This window comes from Parasteatoda tepidariorum, chromosome 2 (assembly GCF_043381705.1).
Source record: "Parasteatoda tepidariorum isolate YZ-2023 chromosome 2, CAS_Ptep_4.0, whole genome shotgun sequence".
Taxonomy (NCBI): Eukaryota; Metazoa; Arthropoda; class Arachnida; order Araneae; family Theridiidae; genus Parasteatoda; species Parasteatoda tepidariorum.
The window spans coordinates 57,487,789-57,515,770 of NC_092205.1; the positions used below are offsets into that span (position 1 = coordinate 57,487,789).

At 27.7% G+C, this 27,982-nt stretch overlaps 3 protein-coding genes across 5 annotated transcripts in view; 1 reads left to right on the forward strand and 2 right to left on the reverse strand.

Moving 5' to 3' along the window:
- LOC107441722 (SKP1-related A) overlaps nt 1-19,597 on the forward strand; it is a 315,013-nt gene extending 295,416 nt beyond the window's left edge. The window contains exons 1-2 of one of the 3 annotated variants that reach the window (XM_016055077.3): nt 15,219-15,422; nt 18,638-19,597. In XM_016055077.3, coding sequence (XP_015910563.1) covers nt 18,663-19,151 — 489 coding nt within the window. In that variant the 5' untranslated portion in view covers nt 15,219-15,422; nt 18,638-18,662 and the 3' untranslated portion in view covers nt 19,152-19,597. Of the gene's footprint in view, nt 1-15,218; nt 15,712-18,637 lie in introns of those variants that run through there. The other 2 variants (XM_016055078.3, XM_071177624.1) reach the window with 2 other exon arrangements.
- Nucleotides 14,589-15,017, reverse strand: LOC107453013 (adaptor protein complex 2, sigma subunit). Its single transcript, XM_016069669.4, has one exon. The coding sequence runs from the start codon at nt 15,015-15,017 to the stop codon at nt 14,589-14,591; it is 429 nt and encodes a 142-aa protein (XP_015925155.1).
- A 1,818-nt stretch (nt 19,598-21,415) lies between the features above and the next one.
- Nucleotides 21,416-27,982, reverse strand: part of LOC107441718 (isoleucine--tRNA ligase, cytoplasmic) — a 41,164-nt gene continuing 34,597 nt past the window's right edge. The window contains exons 23-29 of the mRNA XM_043048350.2: nt 27,795-27,929; nt 27,427-27,585; nt 27,204-27,299; nt 26,209-26,385; nt 23,829-23,986; nt 21,944-22,067; nt 21,416-21,593 (exon numbers count right to left, since the gene is read on the reverse strand). Coding sequence (XP_042904284.1) covers nt 21,456-21,593; nt 21,944-22,067; nt 23,829-23,986; nt 26,209-26,385; nt 27,204-27,299; nt 27,427-27,585; nt 27,795-27,929 — 987 coding nt within the window. The 3' untranslated portion in view covers nt 21,416-21,455. The remainder of the gene's footprint in view (nt 21,594-21,943; nt 22,068-23,828; nt 23,987-26,208; nt 26,386-27,203; nt 27,300-27,426; nt 27,586-27,794; nt 27,930-27,982) is intronic.

Here is a 27,982-nt window from a genome sequence, read left to right on the forward strand (position 1 = left end):
CTAAGAGTTAATCCAACGGCAGGAGAATTCTAACAAATGATCTATCTATCACAGAGAATATTTTATGTTTAGCACTGTGCTCGGTTTGAGCCAGGAGCAGAATTCATATCGCCAAACCATAGCTGGGATTCAAACTTGAATAACTTTGAAGAGGCAAACACTCTATTTCCTGAGCCACCGAGACTCAAGACAAACAATTTTTTATTTTATATTATTTATTTTTTAACAGCCGACAAAAGAAAACTTGGATTTATGACAACTGATGTTCAACTCCGTAGCCTTGCAATTTTGAACCCAATCCAGAAGACAAGGAAACTCTTGAATCAAATATTAGAAAGAAAGAGAATTAGAGAAATCTGCCTTCATAGAGGAACTAACTCTTTTTGATGGAACTACCCCCGTTTGCGTTACATGGAGAAGAAAACCAAGGAAACCTCCCACGGTTAGCCCGACGGCAAGGGGACTCTAACCTATGATCACTCTAAACCATGACGGCAAGGGGACTCTACCACTGAGGATATTTTTCGTCAGCACTGTGGTCGTTGCGAGCTGGGCGCGGAATTCGTATCGACCAGCCATCACTGGCAGTCAAATCCTGTTCGCCTAGTTGGAAGATGAACTCTCTATTCCCTGAGCCACCACAACTCGACAAACAATTAATAAAATTAAAAAAAAGAAGGAAAAAAAATTCAGTTTCTCACTATATTGAAAATAAGTTACTGTCGTTGCTGTTTCAGAAACTTTTTAACACATGCGTTTCTCACTCTTGTAACTCAATTGAATTGCAAAGCCATACATCCACCTCTTATTCATTTTCAGAGATAATTGTAGTTGGCTACAAAGAATCCTAATTCCTATACTTATAGTTTCCGCTAAACTGCATTTCACAGCCTAAGAATAAACAAATAATTTCTTAAAAAATAAAATAAATTCAAAAGTTTTTAATAACTATTAGGGGAAACAATATGTAACTTAGTACGTATTAAGAGAAATGTAATGATATGAAACTATTACTGATACCGTCATTAATTTTCGAGTTATTTTTTGTCAAAAATGATGATTTATTTCTTTATATATTTATTTTTGAGCTCCGTCTAATTTGGTTTAGCAAAAACTATTTAAAATAGAGATTTTTGCACACATGTACTCTTGTATGTCAAGTCATCCAAAATAATTTTAAAATTCAAGTTCGTTTTGGGCTAATTAAATATTGACAGTATATCACATTTTTCAATGCAAATGAAAGTTCAATAGCAGTAAAATTATAATTTTTTTGACACACATTCTCTTTTTACTAGAGATTTAAACAAAAAAATCTCTCTTTAAATAATTAGGTTTTAAAAAAATAATTTTTATATATTTCCAACAGATAGACATAAAAATCGTATTTTTCTAACCTTTTGGAGGAAAATATATCCAAACATTCAGCTCTCATTTTTAAAAAAAAGACAATGACTCCTCTCCGTTTCCTCTAACAATCAAATTGGGTTTAATGTTTTAAATTATGTATTCCTAAAACGTGATTTGAGGTGTTTTGATAAGGCTTTTGTTTTTCCTAGTTTAAATAACAGGTATTTTTAGCTGCAGGTAATTAACTGGTATATTTTTTACTTCATTTTAGAAAAGGATTCTAAAAATACAAAATGCGCAGTAATCAAGAAACACATTGTTTATTACACTGCACCCACAACCTGACAATGTTGAGCCCTGAACGTTGTAAGAGTTTGATATTTTTGGATAATAAATTTCCGTGTATATCAACTTAATCGACTGGACGTTTCATTTTCAATTAAAATAAAATTTTAAATAATACTTTTACTGATTTAATTTATTCCAACAGCACAGCTGACAAAATACAAATAAAAAAGCATATACTTAACCCTTAATAGACACTTTTTTTTTTCAAATATTGTCATGTCAAAACGCTTATAGAATTAAGATTGATTTAATTAGAGAAATTCATTTAGACAATTACCTAAAATTAATTTGATTTTAAAGGCAATTTTTTCGGTAGATAGCTAAGTGCGATTTTCAAAATTTTATCTACTGTAAAAAATTGGCCATGAACTTGAACTTTTGTACTTATAAACAACCAAATTTAAAAATTCTTTGATTGTAATTACAAATAAACTTGATGAGAAATGATGAAATGAATGAATCCATAACGCACAAGATGAAACAGATCGTGTTGCCTTCTCTTTTTGACCCCAAGCTAACCTTTACTGTTACCCAGATTCATGTAGATAAAACTTAAGCCCTTATTGTTTTGTTTTTTCTTAAGTTATCAGCAGATAGAGAACAGCCATACAATTTATAGTAGGGAAAATAGATTCCAGGACACATTTAAAAATTTTTGAAGTCGGATCATATTTTCCAAAGCCTTATAAAAGGTAAATGAGATTGGAAAAAAAATAGATCAGTACAAAAAGATTGCTGACAAGATATTTTAGGACAAAACAACTGAGTACTATGCAAAAAATATGACAAGAAAAAATTTTATTTCTTAAAAAAGAAGGAAAGAAAAAATTTAAAATTCTAACTTTGAAAATTCCATTTTTTCTACATCGTTAGAAATTTTGGTCTATAGTTGCCACCATTTTCGGTATTGAAGTAAACTAAATACATTTTTAAGTATAGAAATCTAGTTATCATGCAAAAAACTAGATAAAATAACAAGTGTTTGAAAGAATTAGTGCTAATATATAACTGAAAATATGATTGTTTTTTTAAAGAAACGTTTTTGTAATGAAGTAATTAATTCTAATACGCATGAAAATATGGGTTGTCAGTCAACAGACAAAACAATAAAAGTGGAAAAGAAAATATAAAAAAATTTGACAACATGCACAGCAAAAATGGTGGCAACTCAGGGTGGAAAATTCCTCTTCAAATTTCTCTGATTTGTCCAGGTAAAAATCTTAAAATTTCCAGGTCAGCTTAATTTTTTCTTCTTGATAAGCATGAGTACAAGAAAAGTATCAATATTATAAAGTATTTTATTTAAAATGTATTTTTTTAATATATCATCTTGAAAAAATAATTAGACTTAATTTATTTTGACAACTTAACAAGATTTTGTTTTTTATTTTTTAAATTTCTTTGTTTTGGTACAACATTAGTTTTTAAAATATTAAGATAGATGTGGAGGAAATATGTTTAGCTTGCAGAATATATTGTTTTTATTGAATAAAAAATGTTTTAATGTGTTAATTTGAGTAATTTTTGTACAAAGTGTACCGAATGGCAAGAACAGAATGACCCAAAAAGCATTGGATAAGTACTGTTTAATATATTTTCATTAAGCAAAAAAAAAATAATTCCAGGCGGTTATACATCAATAAATTTTTATAATTATTTACATTTCAATATAGAGTCATTTTATACTGTATTTTATCCAAACAGTGCTCTTAATAAGATTAATTGATCAAATTTTTTTAAACTAATTTCTAACGTCCAATATTTAAATAATGCTGATTGTGTTTTGAATTAACATTAATTATTTTAAGAGATATTCGGTATTCAAAAATGAATTTTGAAGCTGCCATTTGAATAAAGAATTCTATGCAGTTCTTAACTTGTAAATATGATACATAATTAATTTGAAACTTTTTACTTTGGTCTCAGCTGTAAATGTTTCAAATTGGATACAAATTTAAGTTAGTGATAACCATTATAATGACAGAAAATTACTTTAATTTTAATCTTAATATAATACAAAATTTCGATTAAATAACTTCTTTAATTTAAATTGCCCTCTATTTCCAGTTGGAATAGATGGGTCAATGTGTTTTATAACATTTTCCATCATAATAGTTAGTTGAAAAATCACTTATTTTAATTGTGGTACGTATATTAAAAACAATGTAAATAGTACTCATATTTAGACAATATTTTATTAAACCTAATAATTTTAAAAAATCCTAGAATTAAAAAAAATAACTTAAGAAAAAAAAAGCAGAAAAGTTTATTTTTATGTACAATAAAAAAATTGAAAAATATGTTACTGTACATAAAAAGGAAGAAAACAAATTGTTATTATTTAGTCTAAAATATTTTTCTAGGAAAACAAGTTCTCTTCAAACAGAAAAAATTTTACTTTAATAACTTTATTTTTTTGCCTGCATAAAATTAAATAATCGTTTTGCACAGTTCTTACAGAATATTTTATTTCATGTTTCAAAGCAGACGACATTAATTTATATACCCTTTACTTGTAGTTAGTGACATAGCTAGAGGGGAACAAGAAAGAGCATATGTAGCATTACATATGCACCAAACTTATGAAAAATTTCAAATTGACTCCAGAATAAATTTAAATTTCTTTTTTAATATGATTATCTCTTTATTTTACATAATCTTTATTTATTATATCTTTTTAATATAATTATCGGAATGACCTCCAGTTTCCTTTTGCTGATTACAGGTCCAATAACTACTAAAAATTTAATAGGACGTGTATTACTATTTGCTGTGCGTGTAGGCTTACTATTTAATAAATTAATTTTTCTGCAAACTAGAGAAACAAACACTTATTCTTCAATCAAAAACAATATATATCTAAGAGTATTAGAAGTAATTGTAATAGAAACTACATACTTTAGTAACGTATACAGTTCCATTTTGAACCAAATCAAATTAATGTTTTTATAATTATCAGTCAAGTTGGCTTTTGTAAAATCTCATTCAATGTAAAATTTAAGTAACGAATTTAGTTAAACAGAAACTAAACTTAAAACAGTTCCAAAGAGCAAAAATTGTGCCATGTTTCTACACATTGATGCAAGATAACATGTTTTGTTACAGTTTACTTTATTATTTTCAGTTTCTATTATTAGTGTAAATTTTTTTCTTTTTTAAAAAAATGTAAAAAACTGTACTTATTAGAGATTTATTGACCACAGTTAAAATTTTCAATTGATGTAACCCTTCATTTAACAGCCTTGCCAATAAATTATGGAAAACTGACTTTTATAAGTGAAAATCATTATTTCTAAATTTTAAATTTTTAACCTTGAACATTATACCTTGTTTGTTTAAAAACATTAAGTTTAAAATTTTAGTCATCTGGTTGGTTTTACTGCGGAATTGCCCAATGAGAAATCTGCACAGTGCAGAACAAAAAAAAAAAATAAATTTCCTTTTTCTTCTTAACAATAAACACATATGAATAAAATTTTATTATATTTTGTTTATATCATTTAACATGTGTGTCCCATACATTTCTTTGTTTTTGCCAACTTTTTAGGATAAAAGGAGAAACAATTCCGGAAATACATCGCTAGAATGCAAGCAATTTTACAAACTTTCGACATAGTGATTACTACAATTCAAATTTTGAATCGAAAATCAAATTTTTACCAACGAAACAGTAAAATTAAATGTTAACATATAGTTAGTTCGTAAAAGAACCTTTTTTTTTAAGAATAAAATATGTTATGAAAGGTTAAAATGAAATCGAGAAAATAAGCATCAATGGAACAATTGTAACAACTTGTCAACAAACATTGCTGTTAGCAATTTTAAGAAACTGATGGCTTTGCTAAGAAAAAATAATTCACTGATTTCATTGGATAGGAGTACAAAAACTTTCAGAAAGAGTGCAATAAAAAATTCAAACTGTAACTAATTTTTGGAGAGTTTTATAAGGGAAAAATATTAAAACATTATGAATAATTTTGTCTAAAGAAAATAACACCCCCAAAGCATCAGAACATAGTTGAATGATAAATAGTTTCAGCCCATGGACTAGAATTAAAAAAGAAAACTCATGCTTTTATATAAAAAAAGTATATATCCTAACCCCCTCCCCAGAATCTTTGCCTTTCCTAAACTGCAGTTTCCAAATCAGTCAGAGTTATTTCCATTCATTTAGCAACCCTGGGAGAGTTACAAGAGGCATTTTAGTTTAACAGGTTTAAAATGGAGCAAATTTTAATCAAAGCAAAGTATTGCTAAGTCTATGATAATTCAACTGTTTGGCGATAAATTTCCATCTTAAAAAAAACTGAATGTAACAGATGGTAAAATAATTTCAATTAAGAAAAACCCCAGCCTTCCTTTAAAATTCCCTGCCTTTTCCAAAATGAAAAAATTCCCTGAGAATTCCAGGTGGGTGGCCAGCCTGCAACAAAACAATTTTTTTTAACAGTGTCAATGTTGGGAATTACTCTATTAAATTATCAGAGCTCATTCTAGGCAGAAAAAAGGGCAGGGTGCAAAAGTTTAAAAAAAAGGGCATTATTGTTCTAAAAAGGCAATAATTTCTTTCTATAGGCTTTACACCTATTAAAAAAACATTGTCATTTTTCTTTTTTACTTTACTAAAAGTACCAAAGCAATCATATTAATTTTTATTAATAAATTAACGTACATATATATATCGAGTTAATGAGCTAATTAGCTTAGTAATTTATTTAAAATGCATGCAAATATTAATAAAATAATAAATGTATGTTTTTAAGTGTCTGTAGTTATGATTTAATAATTAAAATGATTAAGAATAATTATGATTTAATGATAGTGAAGTAACTGCAAACTTCAAAGCCAAGTGCAACAAGGGGGTGTGATGGCTATTTTTCCTTTCCCATATAAATCTATGTATTGACAGCAATGACAAACTAAATAAAAAGAGTCGAAAATAAAGAAGGGTTGAGGAAAGAAAGGGCAAAAAGGGTACTATTACATCAGGGTACTAATTTACTTCAGGGGCAACAGGATGGATTCTTTTGAGTAAAAGGGCAGCAGGGTGCTGCTCCCTGTTTACCCTGCCTAGAATGAGCTCTGAAAATATTAATAGTGNGAGGTCTACCGAATAGTAGTGCTTAGTAATTTTTCTCATTTATACATCAAAAGAAATTAGCTCGAAAAAGTGTTAATGACTATGGAAATAATATGTTAATTCTATTCGGAGACAATCATTTTAACGTTCAGAAACGTAAAATAAAAAGTGTTAAAAATTATTATTATGCTAAAGATTACGATGGGAGAATATCGTATAAGTGGTTATCAACTTTCTAGTATTTCTTCATTTTGTAGAAACGTTCTTTTGAAAGTGGTTTGCTCAAATATGCATAATAATATTTCATTTCTCTAGAGATCTCATGACCATAATTTTATTTACAAAACAGTTTGATTTCATTAAATTAAATAGGTTATAACGTTTGAGCTTGCCGCCGTGCAGTGCATGCGGCTCTTGTGGTATTAAACTCATTAAAGCAAATATAGTGGTGATAAGCAGGATAATAAAGGAAAAATAATGTAATAAATTCTGAAGGATTCAAAGATAAGTTTAATAAATTCTAAAGTAAAATAAAAATTTAAAAAAGAAATACGAATTTGATGCTTATTGGTCAACAAGGCATTATGTTACAACTCTAATCAATTAATAATTCTTTTTATATATAATGATTAAATAAAAGTTTGTTGTTCCCTGAATATTCTATTGATTCTTTTAAAATTTATTTTTATATTAAACAATTTGTTTTATATCTATGAAATAACAATAAAAGAAATTTATCAAGTGTAAGCTTAAATATGTGTGAGCTTGATATGAACTTAAATATTAAACTATTATTTTTACTAAATTTAAAAAAAAATATTACTAAAAAATGAAATGTACGAAATAAATTATTATATACATAATTTTTTTTTTTATTTTAAAATTTTGTAACCGTCGTTGAACAGCCGACCCAATTTTGGGTTTACGACTATTGATGTTCCTTGCAATTTTGAACCCAATCCAGAAGACAAGGGAACTCTTGGATCAAGTATTGGGAGAGTCGCAATGGCTCAGAGGATAGAGCGTTCGCCTTCCATTGAGGTGAACCGGGTTTGAATCCCAGCAATGGCTAGTCAATACAAATTCCACATCCGGCTCGCACTGATCACAGTGTTGACGTAAAATATTCTCAGTGGTAGACGGATCTTGGGTTAGAGTCCCTTTGCCGTTTGGCTAACCGTGGGAGATTCTCGTGGCCTTCCTCTCCCTTTAAGGCAAATGCGGTTAGTTCCATCAATAAGTCATCCACGAAGACAAATTTATCCCAATACATAAATTATTGTTATTATTAAATTCAACATTACGGGCTTAATCACGCAAAATCAAACACAAAGCGATCAAAACATTGTGCGATATTGTGAGTTATGCTTATTGTTTATGACAAAATGTCAAGCAATTAACCTTATGATTAGAAGAATTAAACAAACTGGAAAAACAAAAATACGTGTAAACAATGTATTATTAAGTAATCCAATTGATGGGAAATTGATGGCTTTCCACTTACTTTCGTTTTTCTGCGATTTTTGACTGTATACTATCGACTTAACAATGAAACGTAATGTATTTCTTTTGAGAGAATCCGCTGTTTTGAGCACAAGAGGGATTTGGAGAAAAAAATTGGCTTACGGAATGGTGATTGCCAAGTAATCTCCTTCCTTTTATTTGCTCTAAGGGTTAACACAACGGCATGAGAATTCTAACAAATGATCTATCTAACACAGTGAATATTTTATGTTTAGCACTGTGCTCGGTTTGAGTCAGGAGCAGAATTCATATCGCCAAGCCATAGCTGGGATTCAAACTTGAATCACTTTGAAGACGCAAACGCTCTATTTCTTGAGCCATCGAGACTCAAGACAAAAAAAATTTTATTTTATATTATTTATTTTTTAACAGCCGACAAAAAAAAGTTTTGGATTTATGACTACTAATGTTCAACTCCGTAGCCTTGTAATTTTGAACCCAATCCAGAAGACAAGGGAACTCTTGGATCAAGTATTAGGAGAAATCTGCCCTCATAGAGGAACTAACCCCATTTGGAGAAATCTGCCCTCATAGAGGAACTAACCCCATTGCTAGCCCGACGGCAAGGGGACTCTAATCCATGATCACTCTAAACCATGACGGCAAGGGGACTCAACCACTGAGGATATTTTTCGTCAGCACTGTGGTCGGTGCGAGCTGGGTGCGGAATTCGTATCGACCAGCCTTCACTGGGACTCAAATCCGGTTCACCTCGTTGGAAGACGAACTCTAAATCCCCTGAGCCACCACAATTCAACAAACAATTAATAAATTTTTTTTTAAAAATTTATATCAGTTTCTCACTACATTAAAAATAAGTTACTGCCGCTGCTGTTTCAGAAAATTTTTAACACATGCGTTTCTCACTCTCGTAACTCAATTGAATTGCAAGCAATACATCCACCTCTTATTCATTTTCAGAAATATTTGTAGGTGCCTACAAAAAATCCCAATTCCTATGCTTATAGTTTCCCGTAAACTGCATTTCACAGCCTAAGAATAAACAAATATTTTTTAGAAAAATAAAATGAATTTTAAAGTTCTTAATAACTATTAGGTGAAACAATATGTTGTTGTTAATTTACGTCGCACTAGAGCTGCACAATGGGCTATTGGCGACGGTCTGGGAAACATCCCGGAGGAGAAATAATATGTAACTTAGTATATTTTTAGAGAAATGTAATAATGTGTAAATTTCGTTTACGTCGTCATTAATTTTCGAGTTATTTCATGCCAAAAATGATTATTTATTTTTGAGCTCCGTCTAATATAGTTCAGCAAAAACTATTTAAAATAGGGATTTTTGCTCACATGTCAAGTCATCTAAAATAACTTTAAAATTCAAGTTAGTTTTGGGGTCATTAAATATTGACAGTATATCGTTTTTTCAATGCAAGTTCAATAGCAGTAAAATTATAATTTTTTTGAAACACATTTTCTTTTTACTAGAGATTTAAACACAAAAAATCTCTCTTTAAATAATTAGGTTTTTAAATTTATTTTTTTTTATTTATTTATTTCCAAAAACTAAACATACAAAAAAAAATCGTCTTTTTCTAGTCTTTTGGAGAAAAGTACATCCAAACACTCAGGTCTCATTTAAAAAAAAAAGTGTCAATGACTCCTCTCTGTTTTTTTTAACAATCAAATTGGGTTTGATGTTTTAAATTCTGTATTCCTAAAACGTGATTTGAGGTGTTTTGATAAGGCTTTTGTTTATCCTAGCTTAAATAACAGGTATTTTTTAGCTGCAATGAACAGGTACATTTTTTACTTCATTTTAGAAAAGGATTCTAAAAATACAAAATTAGCAATAATTAAGAAACACATTGTTTATTACACTGTACCCACAACCTGACAACGTTGAGCCCTGAACAGCAACACTGAACGTTGGTAAAGTTCGATATTTTCAAATAATAAATTTCATTGTATCAACTTAATTGACTGGACTCTTCATTTTCAATTAAAATAAAATTTTAAACAATACTTTTACTAATTTTATTTATTCCCACAGCACAGCTGAAAAAGGAAATATAAAGCACTTAACACTTTATAGACACTTTTTTTTTTAAAAATATTGTTATGTCAAAACGCCTATAGGATTAAGATTGATTTAATAAGAGAAATTCATTTAGACAATAACCTAAAATAAATTTGATTTTTGAGGCAATTTTTTTAGTGTATAGCTAAGTGAGATTTTCAAAATTTTATCTATTGAAAAAAATTGGCCATGAACTTAAACTTTTGTACTTATAAACAACCAATTTTATTGTTGTTGTTGATTTACGTCGCACTAGAGCTGCACAATGGGCTATTGGCGACGGTCTGGGAAACATCCCGGAGGATGATCCGAAGACATGCCATCACAATTTTGATCCTCTGCGGAGGGGATGGCACCCCCGCTTCGGTAGCCCAACGACCTGCGCGCGAAGTCGAGCACTTCACGGTAGCACAGTTTAACGAGGACCAATACCGCACACCCTCGGTCCATACGCAAACTGATCCAAGTGGTCACCCACCCGCACACTGACCGTAGCCAGTGATGCTTGACTTCGGTGATCTGCTGGGAACCGTGTCTTAACCATCAGTCCACTGCGGGACACAACCAATTTTAAAAAATTCTATGATTATAAATACAAATAAACTTGATGAACAATAATGAATGTGTGTTATACACAAGATAAAACAGATTGTGTTGCCTTCTCTTTTTGACCCCAAGAGAACCTTTACTGTTACCCAGATTCATGTAGATAAAACTCAAGCCCTTCATTGTTTTGTTTTTTTCTTAAGTTATCGGCAGTTTGAGGATAGCCATACAATTTATAGGATGGAAAAAAAATCCCAATAGGCATTTAAAAATTTATGAAGTTGGATCATATTTTCCAAAGCTTTATAAAAGGTAAATGACTTTGGAAAAAAAATGGATCGATGCAAAAAGATTACTGACATGATATTTTAGGCCAAAACAACTGAGTACTATGCAAAAAATATGACTAGAAAAGATTTTATTTCTTAAGAAAAGAAAGAAAGAAAAAATCAAAAATTCTAACTATGAAAATTCCATTTTTTCTACAGCGTTAGAAATTTTGGTCTATAGTTGCCACCATTTTCGGTATTGAGGTAAGCTAAATACATTTTTAGGTACAGAAATTTAGTTATCGTGCAAAAACTATATAAAATGTTTCGAAAGTGTACGAAAGAATTGGTGCTAATATATATAATTGAAAATATGATTGTTTTTTTTAAAGAAACGTTTTTGTAATGAAGTCATTAATTCTAATATGCATGAAAATATGGGTTGTCAGTCAACAGACAAAACTATAAAAGTGAAAAAGAAAATTTGAAAAATTTTGCTTTACCTCAAAACCAAAAATGGTGGCCATTCAAATCAGGTTTCGAATTTCCCTGATTTTTCCAGATAAAAATCTTAAAATTTCCAGGTCAGCATCTTTTTTTTTCTTATTAAGCATGGGTACAAGAAAAGTGTCAATATTATATAAGTATTTTATTTAAAATGAATTTTTTTAATATATCATCATGAAAAAATAATTAGACTTAATTAATTTTGACAACTTAACAAGATTTTGCTTTTTATTTTTTAAATTCTTTTATTTTAGTACATTAGTTTTTAAAATATTAAGATAGATGTGGAGGAAATATGTTAAGCTTGTAGAATAGAATATATTGTTTTTATTGAATAAAAAAAATTTTAATGTGTTAATTTAAGTAATTTTTGCACAAAGTGTACCGAATGGCAAGAACAGAATGACCTAAAAAACATTGGATAAGTACTGTTTAATATATTTTCATTAATCAAAAAAAAATAATAATACCAGGCGGGTATATATCAATAAATTTTTATAATTATTTACATTTCAATATAGAGCCATTTTATACTGTATTTTATCCAAACAGTGCTCTTAATAAAATTCATTGATCATATTTTTTTTAAAAACTAATATCTTAAGTTCAACATTTAAATAATGTTGTTTGTTTTGAATTAGCATTATTACTTTTGAGATATTCAGTATTTAAAAATGAATGTCACAAATGCAAAATTGCCACATTTCTTGTTGCATATTGCACAAAAAAAATTCTTCAACTTTTATTTTTCTTATTTGAAATTAAAATATTTAAAGAATTCCAATCTAACCACATTTTTTCTCAGTTCAGATTAGTTAATTGTTTTTGTTTTTCAAATCCGTGGTGTTGGACGAACATAAACCAAAGTGAAGTTTATAGTCATAAAATTTTTATATAAAATATTTAGTACATCTTAACCTATCAAAAAAACAATTTGTTTTATTAAAACTGATGGAATAAAACACATCGATCAAAATGATAATAATGGATGATAATAAATTCAAATCAAATGGATTAAATTGTTGGTGTCAGACAAAAAGTCACACAAAAGCAAAAAATGATTACTCATTTGCAAATTGTCTCAACTCTGTGAATTTGCTTAAAATTTAAATGAAAACTTGACTGAATTTTGAAGCTGCCATTTGAATAAAGAATTCTATGCAGTTCTTAACTTGTAAATATGATACATAATTTGAAATTTTTAACTTCGGTTTCAGCTGAAAATTTTTCAAATTGGATAGAAATTTAAGTGAGTGATAATCATTATGATGACTGAAAATTACTTTAATTTTTATATCAATATCACTTAATCAACATTATTTTTTGATAAAAAAACATCTTTAATTTAAATTGTCCTCTATTTCCTGTTGGAATAGATCAATCAATGTCAATATTTCCATCTTGTAATAGTTGAAAAAATCCTAGAATAAAAAAAATAATAACTTAAGAAAAAATTGATTACTACAATTCAAATTTTGAATCGTAAAATCAAATTTTTACCAACAAAACAGTAAAATTAAATGTCAAGATATAGTTAGTTCGTAAAAGAACCTTTTTTTTAAAAATAAATTAGGTTATACAAGGTTAAATTGAAATCGAGAAAATAAGCATCAATGGAACAATTGTAACGATTTGTCAACAAACATTGCTGTTAGCGATTTTATGAAACTGATGGCTTTGCTGAGAAAAAATAATTCACCAATTTCATTGGATAGGAGTACAAAAACTTTCAGAAACAGTGCAATAAAAAATCCATTATTAAACTTTAAAAAATTTTTGGAGAATTTTATAAAGTGAAAAATATTAAAACATTTTGAATAATTCCGTTTAAAGAAAATAACACCCCCAAAGCATCAGAACATACTTGAATGATAAATAGATTCTGCCCATGGACTAGAATTAAAAAAGAAAACTCATGCTTTTATATATATAAAAAAAAAGTAAATATCCTAACCCCTTCTTCCACCTCCCTCAGAATCTTTTTGCCTTTCCTAAACTGCAGTCTCCAAATAGGTCAAAGGTTTTTCCAATCATTTAGCAACCATGGGAGAGTTACAAGTGGCATTCTAGTTTAACAGGTTTATAATGGAGCAAATTTTAATGCAAGCAAAGTATTTCTAAGTTGATGATAATTCAACTGTTTGGCGATAAATTTCCATCTTAAAAAAAGTGAATGTAACAAATGGTAAAATAATTTCAATTAAGAAAAATCCCAGCCTTCCTTTTCCAGAATAAAAAAATTCCCTGATAATTCCAGGTGGTTGGCCAGCCTACAACATAACAATTTTTTTTAACAGTGTCAATGTCGGGAATTATTCCATTAAAATATTAATCGTGTATTATTGAAATTTATAAGTAACGCAAATTCTTTAACTATAAAAAAAAATTAATTCATTCCAAACGAGATTGTAAATTTTCTATTGCATAATAATACAGTTGCTAACGATATGTTATACTATGTCTCTATTTACGGTATCAATTTCAATTCAAGTAACAATAAGGAATATCTTTTTTTTTTGCACTGAGTACTTGTTCATGTAGCAATTACTTTAATAATCCATAACAGAGACAGATACTATACACTTGTCAATTTATGTTTATTGAACAGAAATAACAAAATGCATTGAAATGTTTAAAATAACAATATTCAAAATTTTATAAACTTTCTTAACACATTCATTTCAGAAAAACACCAAATTTTCAATACAAGAGAAAACAATATGTCAGTTGGGAAGAAGGCCATGTCTATAACACTCATGTTTCGTGACACAGATGGAATGTAAATAACTATGTACTTAAAACACTCTTTACTCAGACACTGAAATAGTACGAAACTGTAAATAGTTAATGAATTTTGCATTACTACACACCAACAAGAGTTTGTTTCAACGGGAAATTCATACAATGAATTTATAACAACTGATCATTCCAGAGAATTGTATACCAAGAGTTGCTTTAGAACTTTGGTTTGACTTGTTTCCCGAATTTCTCCAGCCAAAAACATTTCATCAACCACACTGTATACTTTATAAAAGTTGAAGACTAAATCCAACTCACAAACGTTGTGGAAGTATTCGTTTAACACTTCTACAAAATTATGAATGGCTTCTAAGTAAGCGAGATTATTATCGCCAACATCAACACAAATGCAGAAATAAAGCCCAGCGTAACGCCTGTATACTATTTTAAAATTTCGGAATTCTACAAAATTGGTATGTTTGGCATCTCGTACAGTAACTACAGCATGCACCTCTTCGATTAGTTTTTGTTTCTCATCGTCGTCAAAATTCATATACCATTTAGCAAGGCGAGTTTTACCAGCTCTATTTTGGATGAGAATAAAACGAATCATACTTTACAAATTTAGATAACAACAACTATTAGAAGTAGCTCTTAATATACTATAATATTATATTTCTAAAAATTTACGCCCCTAACCTACTATTCTTTTTTCTCCAACTTATTTTTATTTTTAAGTCAAATTTTTGCTGTTGCCAGATTTTCTATCCTACCATAAAAATAAAATGAAATTTTTAATAATAAGTGAATAATCAAGATTTATATTTTCAAATAATCTTATAACGATCCTTTTTATTTATAAATTGCATGGCTTAATGAATTAATGTTTTTTAACTATTCTTTTATTTTGAAGTATTTAAAATAATTGGTGGCAACACATTTACAGCCTTGGGGTTAGTTTTATTTTGATGTGCTAAAATTGCAGTATATTGCTGAGAATAATAAAATAATTCATAGTGTAAGTAATGAAATAATATGCTAAACTTTTAAACTATTTATATTTTCCCCTTATTTCAAATTTTTTTCCTAAATTCTAGTTGTTCTGCATTAGAAATTCTTAGAATTTTGCTTAGCCTAACATTCTAAATTCTATTGTGCTTACGCTACATTTTTATATAGTTCCCATTAGCTTTGAAGTGACTGCTAACTTAATATTTAAACTTTTTGAGACCTATTTCATTATTTTCCCCCTAGCAAATAATCTCCTCAAATAATAATTTACTATTACTTAATAATCATCATAAATAGTAAGTATGCAGTGCTTAAGAGCCATCTTATGACAAATTGCATTCATTTTTAATTTATGCAGACTGTCTCTTGGAATCCAAGAAATATTTTTATTTAATTTATTATTGGAAGAATTATTTTTAAAAAAACTTATTTTATATTCAACTTAATTTTTTTGAAGCTTAATAATGATAGAAACTATTTCCGAAATATGACTAAATATTATCTGTGCAAATTTTCTTTATGTATGTCTTTCTTAACTCAAGTATTTCAAACTAATCATGCAATTAAAATATTATTTGAACTTAGTAAACTTTACTTTTAGCTACACTTTATAATCTGGACTTTTAGCTGATTAAATATCTTAGCACTTTCAGTTGAAATTTTAAAAAATATCAATTTAATTGTAACATTTAGTTATAAGTTTTCCTCAACTATTTAACCTGAGTTTTAAAGAAATTTATTTATTAAAAAGGGTAATTTCGTGATTGATAAAAACATTTATTTAATGTATATTTTTTAAATAAATGATATAATTTTTATGATTTTTCTAAAAATATTAATTCTGTATACTTCCTAAAGAAATACTGTAATTTCTGAACATAATTAACCTGTTTCTCTACTTTCATTTACATTAATTATTTAAGTGATGCTTTGATTTTCTTTTCCTAACTTTGATTTTCCTTTTTCAATTTTAACATTTTATTGAAGGCCAATTGGTTTGTTGAACTTATTTTTAATTCGTTTTCTTCTGACTATAATTTTTTTTTTTGTAAATCTTAGGAAAAAAAATTGTATCTGAAGGATGAGTAGAAAACATTCTACGAACTTAAGTTTTTTTAACATTTCAAATTCTATTTTTGTTTTTAGATAGGTTGCATAGAATAAAATGGCGGTAGCAAATCTTTATAATTTGCGTAAAGATAAACAATAGATCAAGTAAAAAACTTCCTGCTAAATAACTAAATGTGTGTAATTTCTTAGCTGTTGTAACTATTGTCACTCTTTTCGTTGCCACCTAATTTGGTCGTAAATCAATGTTTTTTTAGAGTTAATTTTTTGGTTATCATATATACCAGTATATATTTATTTAAATTTAGCAGATTTTTGAAGTTATAAAACTTATTATTGATTTACCTTGTCTTACCTTACACTTGGCTTCTTTTTTTTTTTATTATTATAATGAGTCATACTAAAAAAATGTCGTTTTGACAAATTTTCTGCGAACAGTGTTCTCACATTCTTATAGGTATATTATGTGCATCTGCAAATAATTATGTGATGTTTCATTATCTGGTATAAATATTCTCATTACTTAAAGTTGACTCTTACTTAATTAAATTTAGAGAAGTAAGGTAAATGTAACAACAAGAATATTTTAAGAATATTCTCTAAGGCTGAAATTTAAAGAATTGAGCATATGATTTTGATTTTTTGTATTTTCTTTTTCTTTCTAAAACAAAAACATTTAAAATTTAGGATTAAAATGTTTTTAGGATACTCTTTATTTAAAAAAAAAATCAAGCCTAAAAAAATTAAAAAATTGTTGACAAAAAGTTCATAAAAACAAAGCTTTTTTAAAATTTTCAAATAAAAATTTATATAGTTTTAAATTAAATGTCTTCATTTATACTATGATTAATAGCTTAATTTAGTAGCATAATTTCTCGGAATTCAAATTTTTAATTAGTAATATTTTAAGAGCATCCTTTATAATTGAATTACTCTTTAGAGAGATCTCATTTTTGAGAACAATCTTGAATATTTTAAAAATAATGTTCAAACAATGTTTGTTTCATTTCTTATTTATTGAAAAATTGCTATTGTATCAAATTTATGATTATTTCCAATGTATTTTCTTTTAGTATTTATATACAGTTATAATATTTGTATGCATATTTATATAAATAATATACAGTAGTTATTTTAAAAGTTTAGAGAACAATTTTTGCGAAATATTTCTTTTTACTTTCAATTAATGTATGATTATTTTTTATGATTTAAATTTTTAAAAAAAAGTAAATAATGTGATCAGATTTGTTTATAAGTGCATTCATATTTTTTTAAATATTAATTTATATATAAACATTAGCTAGGAGAGTATGCTCCTTGATACGAATATTCTATAGATGATAATTATCAAAAATTTTACATCTCTAAATAAATGTAATGTTTAACTAACTTCACAATGTACTTTTTTAAATTATGGAACTTGTATTTAACTGTTTGAATACACAAGCAAGATTTTGTAAGTAATTTATTAAATTCTTATTTTAACATCCTTTGATAAGTTGTTAAAATTATTTGTCATAATAGATAAAATTGAATTTAAAAAAACTTCTATTCATGTATGTTGCAAATTAAAGTTAATTTATAAAATCTCTGTAGTATTTGATGCACGTGATATACAAAAACATCTGTATACTGGCAAGATATTCCTGATTCTTCTATTAGAAGTTTTTACCAATCAACTAATCTAAATATTTTATATTTGTAAATTAGAAGTTTAAATGGATTTTGATAATATCAAAATCCTAGATCTCTTTCCATAAATGTATGGAAAGAAATACATATCTAATTTTTAAACTTGAAGAATAGAGATGAAAATGAACATTAATTTATAAGTAAAATTCTATGGATATGAATTTATTTGATTTATTTCGGAAGAGCATGGTATAAAGCAAATCTTTTGTTTAGTTTGATGCTGTGATGTAGCTGATTATATATATATAAATTTTCAACTTGAAATTTTGCAAATTGAAGCATTGTGAATTATTTTTTACAAGCTAAAATAAAATCCAACTTTTTTTCATTTTAATAAACTGACTATAGACTGTTTTGATATGTTTTTTTTCTTCCCCATATTATCTGACCTAACATAAATAATTTAAATTTTGTGGGTTGAATATCAAGTTTCATTTTTATCTAATCTTTTTTCAATTGCAGAATTCTAAATTTACCTGCTGAGAATATGCCTAACATAAAGCTGCAAAGTTCCGATGGGGAGATATTTGAAGTTGATGTAGAAATAGCTAAGGCTTCAGTAACCATAAAAACCATGTTAGAGGATTTAGGGATGGATGATGATGAGCAAGAAGTTGTACCTTTACCTAATGTTAATTCAGCTATTTTAAAGAAAGTCATACAGTGGGCCACATTTCATCGCGATGACCCTCCACCACCTGAAGATGATGACAGTAAAGATAAACGAACTGATGATATTAGTTCATGGGATGCAGATTTTTTGAAAGTGGATCAGGGTACTCTGTTTGAGCTCATCCTCGCTGCGAACTATTTGGACATCAAAGGTCTTCTTGATGTCACATGTAAGACTGTCGCGAACATGATCAAAGGAAAGACGCCGGAAGAAATCAGAAAAACATTCAACATCAAAAATGATTTCACACCCAGTGAAGAGGAACAAGTACGGAAAGAAAATGAATGGTGTGAAGAAAAATAATTTTGAACTCCCTTAAACTTATGTTCTGTGTGTTCCAGTTTCTTGCATAAGATCCTATCTTAATCCTTTACTAGATGCTAAGATTTAGTTTTAATAATGTGTCTCTGTAGAATTGCACTGAAATGTATAAGTGTTATCCACATTATTTACACATTTTATTAAAAATTTATGATTATGTGTTTCAATTAAGTTCTGCAGCTGTTTTCAATTAAGCTCAATAGTACATTAGTAGAGTTTTTGGTTTGTGATTTAAATGTTTCATTTTATCTTTAAAAAATTAAGTAATGCAGTGTATTTACTGTTTTAAAAAAGTTTTTATTAATATGATACATAATTCATTTCATTCCAACAAAAGGGTTGTTCCAACCAACTTATTTCTATAACAGCTCATGTATTATCTTATTCTTCCTTGATTTGCCTTCATTAAAGCATAGAATTCTTACTAATTGTGTTTTTTTCCTCTGGTGTAAGCTTTAATTCATACTAAAATTGTTAAATAAGAACTTGAGTTTTTTATGTGATTCCGGAAATGTCTTCCATTAACCTTATTAAATAAAACAATAAATATATGAAACTAGTCTCTCATAATTACCTTAATGGAAAAAAATTAGCAATATTATGCTTAAGAACTATTGTTCTTTGATTTTTTAGTAATAGTTATCAAAAATATTTTTGTCGAAAGAAATTATAAGCAAAAGCTTGATGTTTAAATATATGTTTTGGAAACAATATGTATTGTGAAATACAGTTATATAAATCCGTTTTCATAAATCAAATTTAGAGCTTCAATCACTTTTTTTTTACCTGTTTGTGTTGAACAAAACAAGATCAGATAGTTTCTAAGTATTTTTTTTACACTTAATTTCTTATGATAGATTTGGAAATAAATGTCATTGTAAGGAAAGGTCTTTAAACTTAAAATAGCATTTAAGTTGAAAATTTTGGGCAACAGTATAAGGAATAGTGCTATGATGTGTGCCTGGCAATACAAGTAATGTGCTTTTATATCGTGCTTAAAACAAAAACATTATTACTAGTATAAACCAGGTAGGATCATGCTTGAATAGTGTTTGTCTTATATTTTTTACACTATTGTAAATTTTTAAAGGTAAAGGGCCTAAGTCTGATTAAAACTTGTCTGATACTCAACAGAACTGTTTAGGTTCTTTTCCATTTTGCCAGTGCAGGTGATAAATTTACCAATGCAGAGTCACCTGGAGTGAGTAAAAGAATCTTTTGTAATTGTTAATTCTTTAATTAGAAAAATAAAATAGCTGAATTTACTTAATATATGAAATGGTAAATTAGAAGGTTAAGAACTGTTGCCCAGTGTTCTCTACAACACTGAAATATTTATTTATCCTAGGTGTAAAATTCTTAGCCAACTTTTTAAAAAAAAGTTAACAAAGTTAAAGTAAAAAATATTACAGAATTTGACAAACTAAATTCTTACAAATGCATTTTATTAAAAAACTGTTTCAATATATATTTCTGAAATCAGAAAAAAGGCAGACGTGCATTCCCATTTCCCCGCCTATTAAGAACAATCCACTCCTATAGAAAGGGCACTTGGAATAGGAGGGTTAGTTTAAAAATGGCACTGGTTTCTGAATAATACTACCACAAACAGCAATGGACTAAAATACAATACAGCTCAATTTTTAAAAACTAATTTTAGGTCTTGTAGTCATAGCAAAAACCTAAGCTTTTACTTAATTTTGGTATTAAGCTTTCCATTTTACTCATTGTTGCTATAATTACACAATTTATTTTTCCTTCTCTAATCTAGATACAAAACAATACCTAATTTTTTTCCTTTTTTAAAAAAATTAATCTCATTCTATCAATTTTTTAAAAAAATTATTATTGGAATAATATACATATTACTATTGGAATAATAACATCGGTCCAAATTTGTATAAATTATCAACTTGTTTATTAAGAAAGTAAATACGAAAAAGCCAAGTGAAAACAAAATCAGGATCAAATGCGAAGGGGTTGAGGAATATTGACCTTTTGCTTACAGCTTTAGCATATGCATGCTAAACATCATTGGGAAAATGTTAAAGAATAAATTAGGCAAATATTGTCCTCTTTCCTACATTCAATTTTGAAAACAATCAGCTTTCTACTTTAAAACATAATGGTGAGGTAAATTTGAAATAAGAACGTAAGATTTAAATAAGTCATACTTTTACAAATTGGAGATCACTTTAAAAATTATTCCAGCAATTTTTTTTTAAGAAATTGAAAAACAAAATGGATAAATTGAACCAAATTATTTTATTAGAACACAATAAATACTCATGAAAAATAAGCATATAAAGTCTTAGAATGAAGATTCATAATTTCTTCTTTTGTACAAGTGCTTATTGGATTTGTCTTATCTGAATTTAAATACAACACTGGTTTCTTGCCATGAATTCCAAACACAACTTGAACCTAAGAAAAGAAAAGTTTGAAAATTAATAAAGTGATATTATTTATTATACAGTAGATTTCCAATTATCCGGTTTAATGTAGCAAAAGCAGGATAACAAAATATTTGGATAAGATGAAGCTTCACTTCCTCTCTCATAAAATTGAAAACACATGTTACACATATTAAGATACATGATTAATGCATCACGATTGATAATTTTTATCATTTGATAACGGATTGCTACCATAAACTTAGCACCAAAATAACATAATATATATAATTAAATTTAAAGAACAATAAAAACCCAGAGGAATTTTAACAAAAAAATTGGAACTGACTGAAGAAATTAAATTACTAAGTCTTTTATTACCTGACGAGATAGTCCTTCACCGGACAAAAGATAATGCCCTTTTGGATTTTCTAATAGAACACTACAAGAAGTAGTTGTAACATCAGATGGTCCATTTAGTTCACAAAGCTCTACATTTACAAACCTGAAAAATTTAACATTATTTACATGTTACTGTTTTTTGAAAGAAAAGCACATACATACTATATGTATATATAATATATTTTTACTGCTTTGTGAGAATGGAAGAGTAGATTTTAATTATTAGAAACTGGAAGAATAACAAATCTATACATTTAGCATTAAAAACAAACTATTTTAATTTACCAGATCAAAAGGGATTACAAATATATACAGATAATGTTCATAAATTAAGTTTTAACACTCATTGCACATAAAAACATTTATTTGTCAATTATGCTTATGAGCAGCCAAATTTTAATTGTGATAAAAATAATTCTTAAAGTGAAGAGTGGATTAATATGTATGCAAGTACATAATTTCAAATGTTACTTGAGTTATGAAAAAAATAGATTTTCTAAAACCAATAAAATCATAATGAGTTACGTTATCTTCCACAAAAAAAGCGTGGAGTGGAATATAATTCACTGCTTGTGAAAGTCTGCAATGGATCTCATGACCAGATTAACCTCTGCTGCTGCTACAATTAAAGCAATCAGTGTGTTTAGTAATCAATGCAAGAGAAGGGTACACACAAAGTCAAAAGAAGAGGTGTTTTAAGGTTAAGGGTTGCAATTTCAAATTTAGTGAAAAAGGAATTTTATAATGTTTCAGAAACAGGATAAAGACTGCTAATATTTTCAATTTATGATCAGTAGCAGGCAAGGTAATTGAAAAGAAAATTTAGAGTTACACACTCTAATTTTTATACTATTAAAGAATTCATGCTTAATTACATTTAAATAATTTCTAACACACCCTTTCATAATAGAGATTGCATTTATTTAGTGGAAACCTTAAAAACCATTTATCTAACTTTTTTCTTTAAATACTGCGGCGCCCTTTCTCTAAAATGTGTTCAATGGCTTGCCACATGCTTCTTCTAAAAACATGAAAACTAAGTTTAACTATAGAACTGCTGACTGTAAGTTCCTCCCGGAAATGCTAAACATTAATCAAATAATTCAAAGAAGCTTTTAATGATTCACTCCATATAATGTATAAGTACATGACAAACATCAAAAGGGATGACTCATAAAATAAATATGATGACAAGAAACAAATATTAGTTACATCACAATAGTAGTAACAATAATACATAGGCAGAGATATAAGCACTTCATCGATGGTATAAGCATTGGAGTACAAATTACAGCTCTGTTTAACTCTCACATAAGTTACATAACGTTAATGCCAACATACATTTAACAAAGTAACCTATTATTACATATGTTTCAATATGCAACGTCTAACCCATGAGGCAAAAAGGTGTGAAATAATGCAGCATTCGAAAACTCTGTACTCTAGTGACAGATCGCGCATTAACTCAAACAAGTTAAAATAAAACACAGAATGTAGTCAAAGCGTAGGAGTTAGGCTATAATTTACATTAATTACAATATAATTTTAACATTTATATTTAAAATATACAAATTTGACAATCGTGCATCTAATTGTTATGAAAGACATGACAGCTGAAAAGTTAAATAAATATCTTTGGTAATAATATTTCATTCATACTATTTGAACTTTATTTATTCAATAAAAAAGTGACTTATGCTGAATTATTCATGTTATAGAGTACATGAATACATAAACAATTTTTAGTAAATATTTTTTTCAAATGCTTAAATTTATTTTAATTTAAAGTAGGTTTACAATATGCATGAAACTGAAATAACTTCACAACCAAAAAACTTGTAAGTCTAAATTTGTTGTTACTTGCCTACAAAATGGCTCACTGCTTATGTGAGCAGTCTTTAGCTTTTTTCTCACATCTTCGGGAGAAAAATGCTGCTTGTTTTTATGAACTGCATTTAAAGTCTTTTCATGTTTTATATCTTCAGAACTAACTATCACCATTTCTAATTGCACACCTTTAATCTGAAAAATAATGTAACTTTTTATAAAACATATGTTTTAACAATTTTTTTTCTTCTAATCATTGAAAAAGCAAGCATTTTTTTAATTAGTGGAACATATGTTAAAATGCATAATGAAATAATTAAAATAGAAAAAAATGTTCAATTGACAGATTTCTTTTTAATAATTCCCAGTACATATGATTGTAAAGGCGTATGCAACAGATTTTAAACTTTGCACACTCACATAGAACAAATAAATATATTTCAAGAAATTCCTGTTAATCCTTAATTCTGTAAACAAAAAAATTTAGAATTTTATACAATAGCAATAATATAATATTGCAACTAATATCAAAATATTTACAACTAAATTTTACTATACAATTTTAATATAAACTATAATTGCATAAAATATTTTTATGATAAGTATGTTCCAGTTAAAAGATAATGGTTTGATGAAGTTAGTCTTTGCTCGTTGTTTTACGTATTTATTGTAATCGCTACTAAAGTTTGAACCATGCTTATATGACTATTCAGTTTCTTACATTGGTTGTTCTAGTATTAAACCCCAAAAATATATTACGCTTGGATTGGATAAAAAGATTTATCATGCATGAGAATGCAAAAAAAGAATAAAAAGGAAAAAAAAAGCACAATAAAGAGAAATTAACTAAAAGAATGTGCTGGAGGTACTGTTAAGAAGCTAACTTAGCAGAAAATTCATAAATGATGTTTTTGTATAAATGGTATTTCATAGGGAGGAAAATATCAAATTTGATACTATAAAATAATATACCACAGCAAGTTTTTGTTTTAAACTTTTAACAAGTGAAATAAAATATTATTAATGAATAAAAGATCAACAGGTCAGACAGTATAATATTTGAAATATATGAAAATTATTTTGACATAATGGAATGTTAGATATTTTAAGTTCTAATTAAGTAAGATATTACATAATATAATTTAATATAAAATAATAAATTTAATATAAATATAAAATACTTAGAAAGCATAGCTACCAACAGAAGCCCTAGTTTAATTTTAAAAAAAATTTTTGAATTTTAACCATCACCTGACTCAAATCTTAATCTACTCCAAGGATTCCAAGTTATCTTTGCTTAGTTTAAATGCAGTTCGAAAAGTTCAGAATAAAAAGTATCTTTTCAGTTAGTGGGGGTTTTTTTCCCAACCTCTTCAACAAAACAAAAAATAATTTTTTTCCTTTTTTTTTAAAAAGGTAAATCGCAGAAATGAAAAAAAATTTGAGTTTAATGACACATTAATTGGATGCAGTTATACTGTACTGCAGTGTTTTCACTACAGTGCGAGAATCTCGCACATTTTTTTCTTTTCTCGCAATAAAAAATGATTAACGCGAGAAATTCGCGCACTCTATGAATCAATTTCACTTTTCTTCCCTGATCTTTCATTATTTTGAACATCGGTCCTTGTTATCTAGCTTCCTATTTATCAGTATTGTTCAGAACCGGTGCGAACAGCAGAACACAACCTCTCCGAACTACGGAACCCCTTTCTGAACACATTTCTCTGCAACCACGTGTTCACCGTCGGTAAGGTTTCTTCATGTAAGACGTATACATTTTTTGTGCATGAATGTAAGATGGACAAATACCTTGTTAAGGCGAGATCTTCTACTCTGTAATGTACAAATAAAAATTAAACAAATGTCGGTAGAAATGGTAAAAACGAAACAAATACAGATTTTTTCAGCCAAATAAATATAATAGCCGATGAAAAAGTAGATATAGAACATTTTCCATATGATGATGCAGCAAAAATATTCAATTAGAAGATGTGAAAAATGTATTACAATTAAAGAAATAATTTTTTTTCAAGTCTATTCGTGTTTTTTTTTAATTTTTAGAAATCTCTCTCCCATTTTTTTTTCTGTAATGAATACACTGGTACTGGAATCAAAGTACATTAACTAACAATATTAGCACAAGGTTATGAAATCAAATGGGTTTAGAAACAATGTTTCATACAAAGGGATAAAAATAAGGGAATAAAAAAAGGAAATATCAGAAATGTTTTCTTCATACTGAGGACATATTTTCGATAGTGCCCTATTTTCTAATAATTGATAAATCAACTTATTAATTAAAAACATTTTCAAAAACTGAATTTTATATTTCTTTACAGTAGCTGACATCTCATACTTGGGAAATATCTTGTTTTTCTTCCAAAACTTTTTCATAAAAGATAGGGAAAACTTACATCTGATGTCTCCTGAATGATGACTTTCTTATCAGGTGGATATGGAAGAAATCCAACAGGAACTTTTATAGTGTTCACAATAAATTCTTGAAAGTTTTTAATAACATTATTGAGAGAATCAGTTGGTGGACTAACAGATACATAAACTGATACTGGATCAGATGGCACTAGATGGGCCTGGAAAAAAAATGAATAAATGTTACTAAAAACTTATGCCAGTTAGAAACACAAATCAAGCAAAAAAAGAAGAATTTCTAAACATATGTATGTTAACAAAAACAGCACATATTTACACATTAACTTACTAGCATACATATCATTAGATTTTTTTTTTTTTTGCTTGCTTGATTTATGTTTGAACTTTCTAAATTGTTTAAATAAGAAAAATTTGGTTTTAGCTGCTTTTAACACTTTCCATTTTGATGTATTATTATTATTTTATCTTAATTAGCCTTTTTCCTAATTTGCTTAAATCAGTTTCATTATTTGATAAGAAAACTTATGCTCTGAGTTCAATTTAGGGTTACAATGAGGAGGAAAAAAAAGAATTTTTAGATGCAGAATCTTCTTTGCAGAAATTAATGCAATAACGTGAATCTTTGCAGTTTATAGTACAATCTTTACATAATTATTAAAAATATGCAATTAACTTTATGAGAAATGCATTTTTGTTTAAATAGTTAAGATAATAAGTTATAGTAATTAATTGTTATTGTTATATATTGTACGATAATAATTAAATAGTTAATAAGTTAAAAAATCTTTAGAAAACGTTAAAGATGTTACAATTAAGAAGAAAGAAAAAAAGACTTGTATGCAATGCATAAACAATGTTTTTAATGCATCTTCCATTAAAGGGTTCAGAGAATGTTTTGAATATTGATAGTGACCTTTATGCTTCTAACAATCAGTGTGCCAAGTTTCATCGCAATCTGATGAATAAGATAAAAATTTCTTAGTTATTAAAAATATATATATAGCAAAGAGAAAATTACTTTTTTCCTCAATTTTTGAATGCGGTTTATTACTTCTCTAGCAGTTCCTTCATCAACCATATCTTGATTTCTTGTAATATCAAGCAAAATCAAAACCTATAAATTTTCATACAAAAAATATAAAATATTGTAATTAAAACATACAAAGATGATAAAGTATTTCAAAATAAAGGAAGAATTAAAATGGAGTAGAACTTGAAGGTAGAAAAAAAATCAAACTAACCTCTCCAGCTGAATGTGCTTCATACTTTTTAGACAGTTCTTCTGCCTTTTCTCCACTAAAGCTATGCATTAGGCGAATGTCACCTTCTACCAATTCATGACCACAAACTGTTATACACCCTTTGCTCATGAACTCAGCCAATTGAGAACTGTCAAGTTTCTTAAAAAAAAAAAAAAATTAAAAAATACTTGCTGCATTTATAATTACAATACATGGTAATTCGTAATATATAGTTAATACATTTTAATACATACAACTGAATTGAAAACTAATATTGAAATAATAATAGTTCACTTATTAAACAAGACTACATCAAGTAATAGGATTTCCAATAAAAATGTTATTTTGAGGAAATAAAATCTACTTACTCTGACAGCATCTGCTACAGCTTTAGAGGCAGAGCGTAATTTTATTCCTAATGCTTTGGTATCAGGCTCAGCTTTAACTTGAACACCATAGCTTTGTTTTTCAGTTGTTATGGTTAGGGTTTTAATATTTAATTCCTAGATAGAAAGAATATGAATGAGTTTTTAAAATTCTTCTTATCAATAATATT

Bases quoted from the DNA above. Each gene is read 5' to 3' on its own strand.
- LOC107453013 (XM_016069669.4), bottom strand. From the start codon at position 15,017: ATGATTCGTTTTATTCTCATCCAAAATAGAGCTGGTAAAACTCGCCTT.